The following is a 13,873-nucleotide window of genomic DNA, read 5'->3' as shown; positions in this document are numbered from 1 at the left end:
TTTTCATTAAGAGTACCACCAATGCCATTATGAAAAATTAAATATAAAATATCATTTAGCTATGTATCGGTTACAAACATATACTATTAATAAAAACTAAAACTAACAACAATCAATCAATCAAAACAAAATAAAAATAAAAAAAATTATATGCATAATTTTATTAAAGCTCAACAAATCAAATTGTTATTATAGGTAGATAATATTTGAATTATTTTAACCAACAATAAGACATAATTTACGATAATGAACATGATGATGTATGGTAAAAAAGTAGTATAATCTTTAAGTAATGATACAATAATATGTAAATTTTTTAATTTTCAAAACTAGCTGCGCAAATGCGCGGACTATACGCCTAGTTTATAGTATGTGAGCGCCTCCTATGTTTGCATTGATCTAAATTAACATATATACTCAACCATGGTCTTGTTTTGAAAATTTTATCATAAGAGAAATGTAATGATACAACTAAAATGTAATTGAGTAAAGTACGCCAACGATCCCTAAACTTAATAGAATTGCTATTTTGATTTTCATTGAGAATGGGAACAAAATAAATGTATACAAAACACATGCAAAATATAAATAGTCAGTAGTAGGAAATGTTTAGAATTAGCATTGTGTGGGACCGAACAGGCGACCAGAAAAGGGTTGAATAGGAGCCAATAATTTTTTTTCGATGAACAAGAAACTTGGCCTATGTCGCAAAAATCAACTCACGACCTTCTCTTCTAGCAATATTCAAGAACATGTGGTCAGAGCGGACTCACTAACCATAGGAAAAATACTAGGAAGCATAGTGGCAGATACTTCGAACACACGAGTCAAAAGCAAACTGAAATTTCAAGTTCAGGAAAACCAGAACTTCTAGAAATCCAAAACCAGAACTTCCGGTTTCCAAAACCAGAATTTCCGGTTTTGGTCCAGGAATGCCAACAAATATTCGGAAACTATAGCAAATGACCTCCAAAATCATGAGATTTGAACCAGAGGTTTCCCTAGCCACCATGAGTCTACTCCCAAGAAATATCCTAAAAAATCCCACTTTGGAAACTCCGAAATTTCTGGTTTTCAAAATGCGAAACTTACGGTTTTTCCTGGGCGCAGGAAAATGCGAAGAAAAGAGCAAATTTAATCAAACGACATCCTACCTTCGTGAAATTTTAACCAGAGATTCGCTAGAATGTATAGAGTCTTTGCCCTAAAGATCCTCACAGAAAGATTAAGACATCTCCACGAATTTCACGAAATAGGTCAAAAACACTAGAGAGCAAGGGTTCCAGGAAATCCCAAAATTTGAGGTGCTCGTGCATGAATTCAGTAGGGGAACTCCATAAGGGGGCGTTTAGTTCTAAAAAATGTTTGCGCAGTACCTGTCACATCAAGTTTTCGAACACATGCATGGAGCGTTAAATGTAATAGGAAAAAATAACTAATTACACAGTCTAATTGATTCCTACGAGATGAATCTAATTATATTAATTAATCTATAATTGGACATTAATTGTCAAGTAACAACGAAACGTGCTACAGTATCCAAACCCAAACTTTTTCACCAACTAAACACCCTATAAATAAGCATATGTCCCGGCACCGAATCCCACCAAGAAACATGACCCAATTCGCAGGCAAGTGATGAATCGAAAATCACCCAAAATAGCTCCGAAAATAGGGGAAAAGAAAAAACACACGAGATTGATAAAAGAATACGAATTCGATCTTCAGATTGCTTCACAAGGTCCGGTTACAAAGCCACTTCTAGTAACAATCAAATCTAGAATGACAAAAAGCTCAAACAAAGAGCCAAATCTCTCTCCCTCTCTCAAACCCTAGTCCAAACTCTCACAAAACAAATGAGAGGACCCCACCAAAGAGGAGCAAATAGGTAGCCACCCCAACAGCCCACCACACACATATAGGAGCAAAGAGGTAGCCGCCCCAACAGCCCACCACACACATATATATAGGCACCTGGCGAATTACCAAAATACCCTTACATGAAGTACACAAACCAAATACCCCTGAGGGTAAAACCGTCCAACTTTTTGCTGGAGCACCACACAGACATGCCGCCTTCCCGATTTCACTTCGCCTCGACACAAGCTTCGCAATGACTCCACGTGCCCTCCCCAACCGCCATCCGGCCGCACCGGACGCACGTCCGGTTTTGAGGCACTACTACAAAAACTGATTAATAACGACTTTTTTTAGCTCTAAGGCGTGTAAAAAAATATAACCGCCTCTGTTAATGCCCATCATTAACAGAGTCAGTCATTTTCTATTAACTGAGGTGGTTACAGAAACCGCATCTCAAAATCTATTAATAGAGGCAGTCACCTTTAACATGACCGCCTCTGTTAATACCCCTATTTTCTGAGGCGAACAAGTTATAGAAAACCGTCTCAGTTAATGGGCCGAGCCCAACCATATACCCGAGCAAACCCTAATTCCAATCTCTCTCTCCCACCCTCTGCTCTGCTCTCTCCCTGATCCGCCCCTTCTCTACTCTGCTCGTGCCGCTGCCCCTTCTCAGATCTGCTCTGCTCCCTACGCTCGTGCTCGGCGGCGGCGGACGGGGCCGGCGCTCGTGCTCGGTGGACGTAAGGTGGTGCGGGCCATCTCTGCGTCTGGCAGCACCCGGTGCTCGATGCTCTTGTACGCCGTTGCTCAGGACATCGAGGATGTCGGAGGCGGTGGCCCTCACGGCGAGCGCGGATCCGGCCCCGGCGGCCCGAGCGGCAGCGGGGGCTGACGCGGCACGGAGGCCGCGGCCCGGGGCGGACGCGGCGCAGAGGCAGCGGCCGGCGGCGCGCGGAGGCCCGTGATGGGCTTGGCAGTGGCCGGCGGACGGGCTCCGGTGGTCGGGAGGACACGCGGGCGGCAGCCGGTGCGGTGGCCGGTGTTGGCTGTGATAGGCTCGCCGAGCCCTAGATGGGCTTGGCGGGCTTTTCCTTTTTTTTCCTATTCTATTAACTAAGGCGGGCATCAAAACCACCTTAATTAATGCCTATTTTCTGTGACGTTAGATCAGCGGTTGGTGCCAACCGCCTCTGTTAATAGTTTTTAACCGCCTCAGAAAAGATTTTTGTAGTAGTGAGGCCCAAACCGGTAAATTTGCCACCGTCCGATGTCGACACGTGTTCGACCTCCCGCCAAGTGCCACGACGTCTTCAAGATCTTTCGTGCTCCCGCCGCACGGGCAGCCTACTCGAACTCGCCATCACCTTCCTCCTTGACTTGGCTGACACCATCTTCATCACGTTCATGTACTCTTGCTCTTCCGTGCACCATGTGGACCGCCCCGTGACTCCACCCGGACTTCTCGGGTCCTCGGTCCAAGCCTACTCGTGTCCATCCTTCACCGTCCTTGGTCCATCGGTATGAATCTTTCGCTTGACCTTGACAGCATTTGTCGACTGCCACATCGTATCCTATATCTGCACATCACGAGCTAAGAGACACATCAAATCCACGCAATGTTGTCAATCACTCATCATCCAAGGGTAACCACCATTGGTCCTCGCATTGATATCTCCATGTTAAATGAGAAAACTATAATATCCCTGATGATATCAAATGATCTGAATGGCATCTCCGGATAAGTTTAAGGATCTAAAAATGCATTTTGAGAGTTTTAGGACCTAGATAATACCTAAGTTCGATGACCGCAAATGTGTTTTACTCAATTTAATTTGAATGCTCTGCTTAAAAATGAGGACTTTGATAATTTTTAAATTTTTCTGCAAATTAGCAATTATCAAGCGATAGCTAGCGTAGAATGGTCCAACAGTAGAAAACCAGTATGGGATGTCAGCAACGTTGCTGCTCCCAGTCGCTTGCGCGACAGCGCTCCGATGTCATATTGCCTCGGTTTGTCTGCTTCTCTGACGGAAAGAAATATTGGGGGCGTACAGTGCATCGGCACCAAAGAATCTTCGAACTTTGAAGAAAGACAGAATAGGGCAACCATACGAAATTTCCACTCAATCCGTTGACTCCATGTGTGCAGCGCTAAAGATAACTATCATCAGTAAGCAGATAGCAGCAACCTGCTGCACCTGCAGAGGATCGACGGGCCTGCTCCGCCGGAGAGCACGACGATGGCCGTGTCTCGCCGCTCCCAGGAGCTGCCCGTTGCCGACACGCCGGCGGCCGCCGATCTGGACCGCGCCCGGCTGCACCAACTGGGCTACAAGCAGGAGCTCAAGCGCGGCCTCTCGTAAGATGATCCCCCATGTCCCTGCTGCTGCTTTCTGCTTCGTCCTCCTTTCGCTACTGAAGGTTTCTACTCCATGCGTGCTTGCAGCGTTCTCTCCAACTTCGCCCTGTCCTTTTCGATCATCTCCGTGATGATGGGCGTGACGATAACATACAACACGGGCCTGCGCTACGGCGGCCCGGTGTCCATGACGCTCGGGTGGCTCGCGGTGACCGTGTTCAACGGCTGCGTGGCCCTGTCCATGGCGGAGATCTGCTCCGCCTACCCGACCTCCGGTGGCCTCTACTACTGGAGCGCCAAGCTCGCCGGCAAGGAATGGGCTCCACTCGCTTCCTGGATCACTGGATGGTGCGCTCTGTTCGGATATATCATTTATCTGCCATTTTTGTGTATGCACATATATAGCTGGCTCACAAGTAAATATTTACACGCCTCCAAAGAATAATCTGTGACCTGGATATCGTCAAGTATATACAGAAAACGAACAATACAATAGAAAAGTGATGACTTTCATGGACATCATGCCTAATTTTGATCTTGTAACTTGCTTGCTTCCTCTCTTAAATGATATAGCAGTGGTTCTGCTATTTTCTTCAAAAAAAAAATAATAAATAATAATTTTAATCTTGTGTCCTACATTACAGGTTCAACATCGTGGGACAGGTACGCTGGCCATAGCACCTTATTTGAGTATTCCCCCTAATTTAATGGGGTCAATCTATACCTGGCTTAGATCATACTAGCTTGAGAGTATATTAAATTTACCTGCAAAAAAATAGAGGATGGTTTAATCTTGCGTGCTTAGACTGGCTGCTAAGCGGGCATCGTGGCATGTGGGTTTGCTTCCATATGCTGACGGGCTGGCCGCACTTTCAGTTTTTATATTTATTATCTTAGTACTAGTAGATAGCAGAGTAAAATATTGTTGGTCTTTAAACTTGGTTTGAGGTGTCATCCAAATTCTCAAATTTTCAAAATACACATTCAAATCACTAAACTTGCTAACCGTATCACGTGAGATCCAAATTATAGTTATTTCGGCTGAATCAAAAGTTATATAATTTGCATAAATACAAAACTATATACACGCAAAAGAGTCATATCAAATTTACTAGTACAACTATATTCAAATTCAAAAGATCTATGTAAAAATTTTGTAGTAAAATGAAACACATATGCTAAAATTTGCAAAATTTCAGAAAATAAAAAAGAATAACTTTTGGAGGGAACATTGGAAATTTTTTTTGGACATAACGTTTTTTGACAAATTTTTTGGAGAAAATTTCAAAATTAAAAGAGTTGAGCAGAAAAATTAAAAATAAAATTGGAGCAATATGTAAGCTCCACATTAGCATAAATACTTCCACTTTATAATTTTAAAATAATAATTTGAACTTCACGTGATGCAATTAGTAAGCTTGTGGAGCTGGATGTGTATTTTGGAAGTTTGGGGATCTATGAGGATACAACGAGTTAAGTTCAAGGACCGGTGATGCATTTTACTCTTTATTAGTACATTAGCACAGTCTGGTACACTGATTTCACTTTGCAAGAAAAGGTACATTGATTTCAATCCTCTGGAAAATCTATTGATGTCGCAATCGCATACAAGTGAATATATAAAATGATAATCTCTAATGTTGAAAAATTACCTCGTCCGTTTTCATGACCATGAGTTATTGATGCATCAATCATGTAGGTAGCTAGCGCTTGACCTTCTTGATTAAACTGTCACACAGTGGGCTGCTACCACGAGCATCGACTTCTCCTTGGCGCAGCTTGTGCAAGTGATTGTCCTGCTTGGAACCGGGGGACTGAATGGTGGCGGCTACATGGCATCCAAGTATGTGGTACTGGCCATCTATGGTGCCATCCTTGTCATACACGGGCTGATCAACAGCCTCCCTATCCAATACATGGCATGGTTTGGCCAACTTGGAGCATTTTGGAATGCAGCAGGTATCCTTCTCACAACAAATGTAGAATCATTGTATCTATGCAACAAGAAAAAAAAGGTATAGACAAACTACAAGTAGTTGTCCTTGCTAGTTCCCTTAAAAACAACTATAACATTTGAATGCACACATTGATCATTGGTACTAAACTGGATGGATCGGATGTATCGTAGGTATACTTGTTCTGGTCATCTTGATTCCAGCAGTTGCTAAGGAGAGAGCGAGTGTGGGGTTTATCTTCACCCACTTCAACGTAGACGATGCCACAGGGATCCAAGACAAGGCTTACACTCTAGCTGTGGGGCTGCTAATGAGCCAGTACTCTGTTATTGGCTACGATGCATCTGCACATATGGTAAATCTTTCTAGACACGTATTATTCAGAATTTTTTTGAAGGAATTGAAGGTATTATTCAGAATTTCAGACAATCGAAAACTAACAGAGGCATGCGGCATGAAGGTTGATGATACATCTGTTTTCAAGTGCAGACAGAGGAGACGAAGAACGCTGACTGGAGCGGCCCAATGGGGATCCTAACTTCTGTTGCTCTGTCGAGCGTGTTGGGGTGGATCTACCTGGTGGCCCTGACGTCGCTAGTGACGGACATCCCGTCCCTCCTGGACCCCGGCAACGACGCCGGCGGGTACGCCGTCGCGCAGGCTCTCTACACCGCCTTCCACAGGAGGTTCGGCACCGGCGTCGGAGGGCTCGTCTGCTTGGGAATCGTTGCAATCGCCACCTTCCTCTGCGGCTGTGCGTGCATAACGAGCAACTCAAGGTAGTAAGCTCAGTGGTGTCTGACAATTACCTCCAATTGGCCTTTCTTTCTGAAACCCAATCTGAGCTGAAATGTGCACGCAGGATGGGGTACGCCTTCTCCAGGGACCGGGCGATGCCATTCTCGCATGTCTGGTACCGGGTGAACAAGCAGGAGGTCCCCTTCAACGTTGTCTGGCTCTCCGTGGCCGTGGCGTTGGTCATGGCGCTCACGGTGCGCGCGCGCCCTGCCCTCATCTCTGAAGAACTTCAAGTGGTTGCAGTACACTTGCAGCATGCCATCTCATAACACGGCTCATTTTGTGCTTCATTATTGACAGTCGTTGGGGAGCCAGGTGGCGTTCCAGGCCATGGTGTCCATCGCCACCGTTGGGCAGTACGTCGCCTACGCGCTGCCCATCGTCTTCCGCGTGACCACCGCCCGGAGATCCTTCGTTCCGGGGCCGTTCCACCTCGGGAAATATGGCCTCCTCGTCGGCTGGGTCGGCGTCGCCTGGGTGGCCCTCGTCACCGTGCTCTTCTCCCTGCCGGTGGCGTACCCGGTCGCGGAGGACAACTTCAACTACACGGCGGTCCTCGTCGGCGGCGTGCTGTTGCTCAGCGTCGGCGCCTGGGTGCTCCACGCCCGGTTCTGGTTCCAAGGGCCCATCACCAATGTCGACGTGTAATGCTTCCGTTTCATTGTGGGAGCCGCAATTGTATTTTTTTTTAGGTGGTGTTGTCTGCTGTGGTGTTGTTGTGGCATAAAATTGGGGATTCCTTTTATCAGAATCTCTTCACGCAACTGTTTTTTTTCCTGAGATTATCTTCACGCAACTGTTTAATTTACAATGTTTTTTCCGACATGGGATGAGATCAAGGCCCGTAGGTATAAGCCCACACGGAAGACTGTGATGGATTCGGCCCGTTCGGCCGGCCTATCTGGATTGGGCCGATCACGCGGGCGGACAGGACTAGGCGAGCCCACGCACCACGCTAAGCGGCGGCGTAGGAAGGCAGCTCGCCAGCTCCAGCGCGCGCGCGGCCCGCTGCTCCGAGACAGCCGCCGCCATGCGAGGGCTCCTCTCTTCTTCCTCCACTCTCCTCCGACGAGCCGCCGCCCAGCTCTCCCGCGCGGGCTTGAGTAACGCCAGAGCATCCGCACCCTCTCCTCTCCGCCGATTTCCCCGCCAGGTTTGCCCCACCCACCCCACCCACACCCACACATATGGGTGGGCATTCGGGTTACCCGAAAATTTCGGGTCGGGTATTTCGGGTATTAAGAATTTCGGGTTTTCAAAATTGCTACCCGAAATTTGTATGAAAAAAGAAGAACCCGACAATTCGGGTACCCGAAAATTCGGGTTCGGGTTCGGGTATCCCCGAACTACCCGAGAATTTGTGAGATGGTTCCTAAATTTGTATCATCTTTGCAGGAATAAGAAAAGAAATTAAAAATAAAGTCGATTAGTAAATAAAATTGCACAACAAGCTAACTACACAAAATAAAGGCAGTAGATCTCACATCAGCAAGAATAGTGGAGCAGTAGCATTAAATTGTTTACAAATCGATGCCCAAAAAAATCAAAGACAACTTCAATCGGAACCTGGTCCTGTGGTACTTGCAGCCATCCTCTCGATTGACACCAAGCAGCAAGACGATGACCGAGGGAGGCAAGATGCAGCGGAAGGAGCCCAGACCGAGGGGGGGCAAGCTGCAGCGGAAGGAGCACAGGGCCAAGGTGCGCTGTGGCCTCGCCCCTCGTGGATGAGCATGTGCATGAGGGAGATTTGCAGCCTGCTTCCGCTAGAGGTCCTAGCTTCTGCCATGGTCTGGGCAGACGGGCGGACGACGGCGGCGGCGGAAAGCATGAGATGGGAGGAGCGCAGGGAGAAGACAAGGCAGGTGAGTGGATAGGGTTACTTGGGGGGGGGGGCGTGGTTAAGTGGGCCGGGATGAAATGTCGGGCCGCTAGATGTTAGGCTCATACAGCACGTTGAATAAAATTCGGGCTTTCGGGTTATTCGGGTACCGGGATACTGAACTCGAATTACCCGTAATAATTTCGGGTACCGTGGCTTGCTACCCGAAATTATGTTCGGGTTTTTCGGGCTCGGGTTTTTCGGGTTCGGGCTCGGGTTTTTCGGATTCGGGGTTCGGGTTTCGGGTAATATGCCCAGCCATACCCACACACATCTCCCTGCCGCTCCATCGCTTCTGGGCTTGTTGCTTGTTGCCATGTGTTAGGGATCTGTAGGTTTTTTTTTTGTAAATCGAGAACTTTCAACCAGACGGAGAAGAACTATTTCTCGTTCCTGTTGTCAATTTCCCGTGTTAGGTTAAATATGAGCGTAGTACAAGTCTACTCATGTGCATTGTGAAAACTGAAAAGCGGAGAAATAAGCAGCTACGCACTGTGCTGTGAATACTGCTAGTGCGATTCCCATGTCAGCGCTTTTCCACTTGGGGATAATTGTGGCTTTTAGTTTGAGTGGAGTTCCAGAATGCTGAGTTGCTAAAATTTCAAGATGTTTGCACAAATTGCTCATCACCTTTTCTTCCCTGTGATTTGCTAGAATGGAAAAGGAGAGACATTTTGTTCCTCTTGGTCTAAGGGTTGTTCGATGTCAACCACAGGTATACCCATTTAACCTATCATTGCTCAAATGTTTCTTACTGTTAGCGTTTCTACCATAAAAGATTCCACCTTTACTGTTCCTTTTACGAAGCAACTTGTTAAAGTATGGTAGCAGAGAATTGATAATTTCCAAAGTTGAACGGTTATTCATTAGCATTCTGTATCCACAATACCTTATGAGTTGCAACTTGCAACGTTACTCAGGAATTTCTACAAATTTCCAGTTGATATGCAGTTAGACTATGAGAGTGACCCCCCACTTGATGATGCAAAAGCTCTTGAGAAGGAGTCGTCACTAAATGGTGCTGTCTCTCAACTCGCCACTGATTTTGATAGAGTATCTAATCTATGTTTGGAGCGATTTTCCCGTACAAGGCGTGCATCTGTCATCTCTACCGGCTCTCTTAAGCTTGATCTTGCTCTCGGCACAGGAGGATTACCAAAGGTCATAATGTGTCCCCATATCATTTTTAAGTATCCATGTTACTTTATTGTTTTGTATTTCTAGAGGTATTCACTTAATGCTTTAATGTTTCATATCCCGTGTTGATATTAAACATAAGAAACAAACTTCATACACTTAAGGAAAAAGTCCAAATTACTACCTCCAAGTATATGGTAGGCCCAAATAACCCCTAAACAATTAAATGGTTTACTTAACCCCCTGTTTTCCCTAAACTAGATCAAAACACACCTTTTATACATATTTCAAACCGGTTTTGCTGATTAGGTGGAATTAGAAACCTGGTTTGCTGATTAAGATGAACATGCTAGCAGCCCAACGTGGCTGGCTGGCAGCTATGTTTATGTTCATATCACCCCCTGCCAGTACAGAACATTTCTTGTGTCTCTTCCCATTTCTATCTTGTTTGACGATGCCCAGCTCTGCCGGCAGTGGCCGCAAGGCACCGGCACCCTCTGGCAGCATCTGGCACTGTCCTGTTGCTGCTTGTTGCAGAACGCCTGCTTCACAGCAGCCTTTGCCCCTGGGTGGCATCTGGCTCTTGCCTCGCCACCACTTGCTGCTAGGTGCACGGCTGGAAGAAACGGTAGAAGATTGAGATTTGAGACACTGAATTTTTGAAAGCAACAATGCAGCACTGAAATGTTCCAAGTGACAATGTACCACTGAATTAAACCAACATATCCAAGTAACTAATCAAGAGTAAAGTACATTGATTTACTGGGCTACCAGCAGCCAGCGGGCGAAATAAAATTGACGAGCGAGAGAAGGGGAAGACACAGGAGGGCCTGTTTTGGATCTAAAGATATTTGCCATGTATGACTGCCAAGGTGTAAGTCTTAGTCATAAAAAACCGTCCAAGTCAGCAAATCTGGTTTTAGATTGCGTAAAAGGTGTGTTTTGATCTGGTTTAGAGAAAACAAGGGGTTAAACAAACCATTTAATTGTTTAGGGGGTTATTTGGACATACCATATACTAGGAGGTAGTAATTTGAACTTTTGCCTACACTTACAGTACCTCGTTATTCCTGTCAGCACCAGTAAGTTTCAAAAGTCATGGAGTATGTCATGTGGTTCTTTGTATCTTTTGATGCCTGTCTACTCTATGCATCGATCTAACTGCCATCAAGAGTCGAACTAGTTTATTTAGTGGCAAAGGTCCTTCTCTTTGCAATTGGTAAGCATGCTAGTTTAGTACTCCCTCCATCCCAAATTATTAGTCGTTTTGGCTTTTCTAGATACATAGATTTTGCTATTCATCTAGACATAAGATATATCTAGGTGCATAGCAAAATCTATGCACCTAGAAAAGCCAAAACAACTAATAATTTGGGACGGAGGGAGTAATACTTAGCCTCTACAAAAGTGCATTTTTTTCTTCAGCATATCTGCTCAGAAAAAGATAAGCACCAGAACACATTTATGCTTATCTCTTGCCTAAAATTTCTTCTTGAGAGGATGTCTTGGCTAGAAATGCTGCCATCATAATCGCCCATGTCTTTATATCTGTCTTTCTCTGGTCAGCATAATGTGTTGAATAGCAACATTTCCTTGAGAAATTTGATCCATGAAAGTGGATTATAAATTTATAATTATATTGAACTTGATGTTTATCATATGTAATTTTGGTCCTGCTTTGCGAATTACTGATTAGAGTATCTCTACAGGGTAGAATGGTGGAGATATTTGGGAAAGAGGCATCTGGCAAAACAACACTTGCACTTCATATTGTCAAGGAAGCTCAAAAGAATGGAGGTCTGAGTTTCTTATATGACGCCCTATTTTTCCTTCTGCTTTTAATGCTTGCAAGTATTTTATTTAAAAAATCCAAATAGGATTTTTTTTATTATTTTATACTCCTGAAATCTTTCTCCATTTTTGACTTCCATACTAGGGGGCTACCTAGTATGGTTGGTGATCTTTTTATCAATACAATTTATATTATATCCCTCTTGCCAGATTTTATGATTTTACTTTACAAGTATTAGTAAAGATTGTCTACAAGTGTGCTCCTGTTTTTACTATCTACGATTTTAGACAGACGAATCCATTTAAATTTTCTTTCTTTCTTCGCGCAAGATATTTAATACTGCCTTCTCTTATTACTAAATGTTATCATACCTGACTGGCATTGTGACTGCATATTTGCAGGTTGTTGCGCTTATATTGATGCAGAAAATGCTTTTAACCCTTTGTTTGCGGAAGCTATTGGTGTAGACAGTGAAAGGCTCTTGATAGCCCAACCTGATTCTGCTGAAAATTCTTTGAGCATTGTAAATACTCTTGTTGGTGGATCTGTTGCTGTTGTTGTTGTGGATAGTGTATGTTACTACCCTACATCTCTTTCATATATTTATGTTATGTCTTCAGTTCCTTACTTATTTTGAAGGTATGCCGATAGCACTGCCTGGGCATAGCTTCTTCTCTTTCTTTTAGTTTTTCTTTCCTTTTCTTTTTGAGGCCTGAAATCCTATTTTTCATATATCTATTGCTTGATTTGTTATTGCTATGTTCACCAACCTCAGTATATTTGCATGGAACACACCATTATTTACCTTGCTTTTCTTGGACTTGTGACAGGTGGCAGCACTTATTCCCAAGTGTGAAATGGAAGGTGAAATATACACGAATTCTGAAGACATACAATCCCGTTTGATGACTCGGGCGCTTAGGAAAATTCAGTACACTTTGTGTCGCTCTGAATCACTTATTATTTTTGTGAATCAGGTATGGCCTCGTTTATGTATCTTGATTTCTTTTGACATATGGAAAACGATGTTTCTGCCTTATTTTGGCTATATTTTTTGGTGATATTTGTAGGTTAGAACAAAGTTGAGCTCGAATCACGTTCCTGGGATCTACAAGGAGGTGCCTTGTGGTGGTAATGCGTTAGGATTCTATGCTGCAGTCAGAATGAGGACTTCAAGAAGGGAACTGTGCTATAATGAAGACCAGGTAGGAGTCTTACACACAAGCATCATGATAACACGTCAAACTTAGGTGATACCAATGTATTGTGCTTATGCAGGCTACTGGCATTAGTATATCAGTGCAAATCATGAAGAACAAATTAGCTCCAGCGAGTCTGAAGGAAGCCGGTATCGACATCAGATTTGGAAAGGGGATCTGCCATGAATCTGAGATTCTGGAGATGGCTGCTTCTGTCGGAGTTGTTGTGAAGGATGGGTCTGGGTATTGGATCAACGGCGAGTTCCTGCCTGGCAAGGCAGAAGCTGAGAAATTCCTACATGAAAACGCTGGTGTGGCAGATGAGATCTGCAATACCGTGAGAGATCAGTTCCTTCAAAGGTGACAAACGAAGCCCAGTGGAAGTTAGCTGGCTCTGAACTTTTCTCGTCAGTCGTCACCTTGACTGGGTACAGTTTTTATAACATCCGAGAAGAAAATTGGGGCACACTGCACTGCCGGGGAATCATTTTAAGTATCTAATCTATCATTTATTCTACAAAGGAAGTGCGATTAAGGGATGATCAATTAGAGGCTAGTCAAGTTGTCTTGATCTCGGCGTATGGCATAGTTGTATGATTGTATCATGTATTCATAGTAGATTTATATATGATACATCTTGCTCTGTAACTTACTGGATTTTACCTCAGTGAATCGAGGGCCATTCCCTCCAATGCTGCTAGTTCCCTATGTTAGTTAAATGTGAACCGGTTTCTCCTGAAATTCTTATGTTGATATCATGGAATTCCTGTTGCTACGCGGCTTGATAGCCTGGAAGTCCAGCTTTGGATCCATACGTGTGTTGTCCACAAGAACTGGCGTACAAGACTCGCCGTATACGTTGATTGTTTTCATGCGTGACATGCTGAC

The 13,873-nt window shown here is 44.4% G+C and overlaps 2 protein-coding genes and 1 pseudogene across 4 annotated transcripts in view; 2 read left to right on the top strand and 1 right to left on the bottom strand.

The window, feature by feature from the left end:
* The window catches only part of LOC120672029, a 96,594-nt pseudogene that overhangs the window by 36,276 nt on the left and 46,445 nt on the right, over positions 1 to 13,873 (bottom strand). The gene's annotated exons all lie outside the window — the stretch shown is intronic.
* Positions 3,228 to 7,755, top strand: LOC120672030 (amino-acid permease BAT1 homolog). 2 transcript variants are annotated; one of them, XM_039952323.1, is made up of 9 exons: positions 3,228 to 3,381; positions 4,013 to 4,222; positions 4,310 to 4,570; positions 4,867 to 4,885; positions 5,962 to 6,181; positions 6,351 to 6,532; positions 6,667 to 6,956; positions 7,040 to 7,169; positions 7,276 to 7,755. In XM_039952323.1, the coding sequence occupies exons 2-9, from the start codon at positions 4,104 to 4,106 to the stop codon at positions 7,621 to 7,623; spliced, it is 1,569 nt and encodes a 522-aa protein (XP_039808257.1). In that variant the 5' UTR covers positions 3,228 to 3,381; positions 4,013 to 4,103; the 3' UTR covers positions 7,624 to 7,755. The 2 variants fall into 2 exon arrangements, with proteins under 2 accessions (XP_039808257.1, XP_039808256.1); XM_039952322.1 differs by lacking the exon at positions 3,228 to 3,381 and having other exon boundaries at positions 3,830 to 4,222.
* Positions 7,940 to 13,748, top strand: LOC120672032 (DNA repair protein recA homolog 2, mitochondrial-like). Its single transcript, XM_039952325.1, has 8 exons — positions 7,940 to 8,128; positions 9,512 to 9,572; positions 9,798 to 10,018; positions 11,704 to 11,791; positions 12,188 to 12,357; positions 12,617 to 12,763; positions 12,857 to 12,991; positions 13,065 to 13,748. Exons 1-8 carry the CDS (start codon positions 8,006 to 8,008, stop codon positions 13,347 to 13,349), a joined length of 1,230 nt encoding a protein of 409 aa, XP_039808259.1. The 5' UTR covers positions 7,940 to 8,005; the 3' UTR covers positions 13,350 to 13,748.

Source organism: Panicum virgatum, chromosome 5N (genome assembly GCF_016808335.1).
Source record: "Panicum virgatum strain AP13 chromosome 5N, P.virgatum_v5, whole genome shotgun sequence".
NCBI lineage: Eukaryota > Viridiplantae > Streptophyta > Magnoliopsida > Poales > Poaceae > Panicum > Panicum virgatum.
Note: the sequence above shows the minus strand (reverse complement) of the source record. Positions and strands in the feature narration are given on the sequence as shown.

Bases quoted from the DNA above. Each gene is read 5' to 3' on its own strand.
- LOC120672030 (XM_039952323.1), top strand. From the start codon at position 4,104: ATGGCCGTGTCTCGCCGCTCCCAGGAGCTGCCCGTTGCCGACACGCCG. The intron at 6,182-6,350 runs GTATCCTTCTCA...GATGTATCGTAG, and splicing joins AGCATTTTGGAATGCAGCAG to GTATACTTGTTCTGGTCATC. The intron at 6,957-7,039 runs GTAGTAAGCTCA...ATGTGCACGCAG, and splicing joins TGCATAACGAGCAACTCAAG to GATGGGGTACGCCTTCTCCA.
- LOC120672032 (XM_039952325.1), top strand. From the start codon at position 8,006: ATGCGAGGGCTCCTCTCTTCTTCCTCCACTCTCCTCCGACGAGCCGCC. The intron at 11,792-12,187 runs GTCTGAGTTTCT...GCATATTTGCAG, and splicing joins GGAAGCTCAAAAGAATGGAG to GTTGTTGCGCTTATATTGAT. The intron at 12,358-12,616 runs GTATGTTACTAC...GACTTGTGACAG, and splicing joins CTGTTGTTGTTGTGGATAGT to GTGGCAGCACTTATTCCCAA.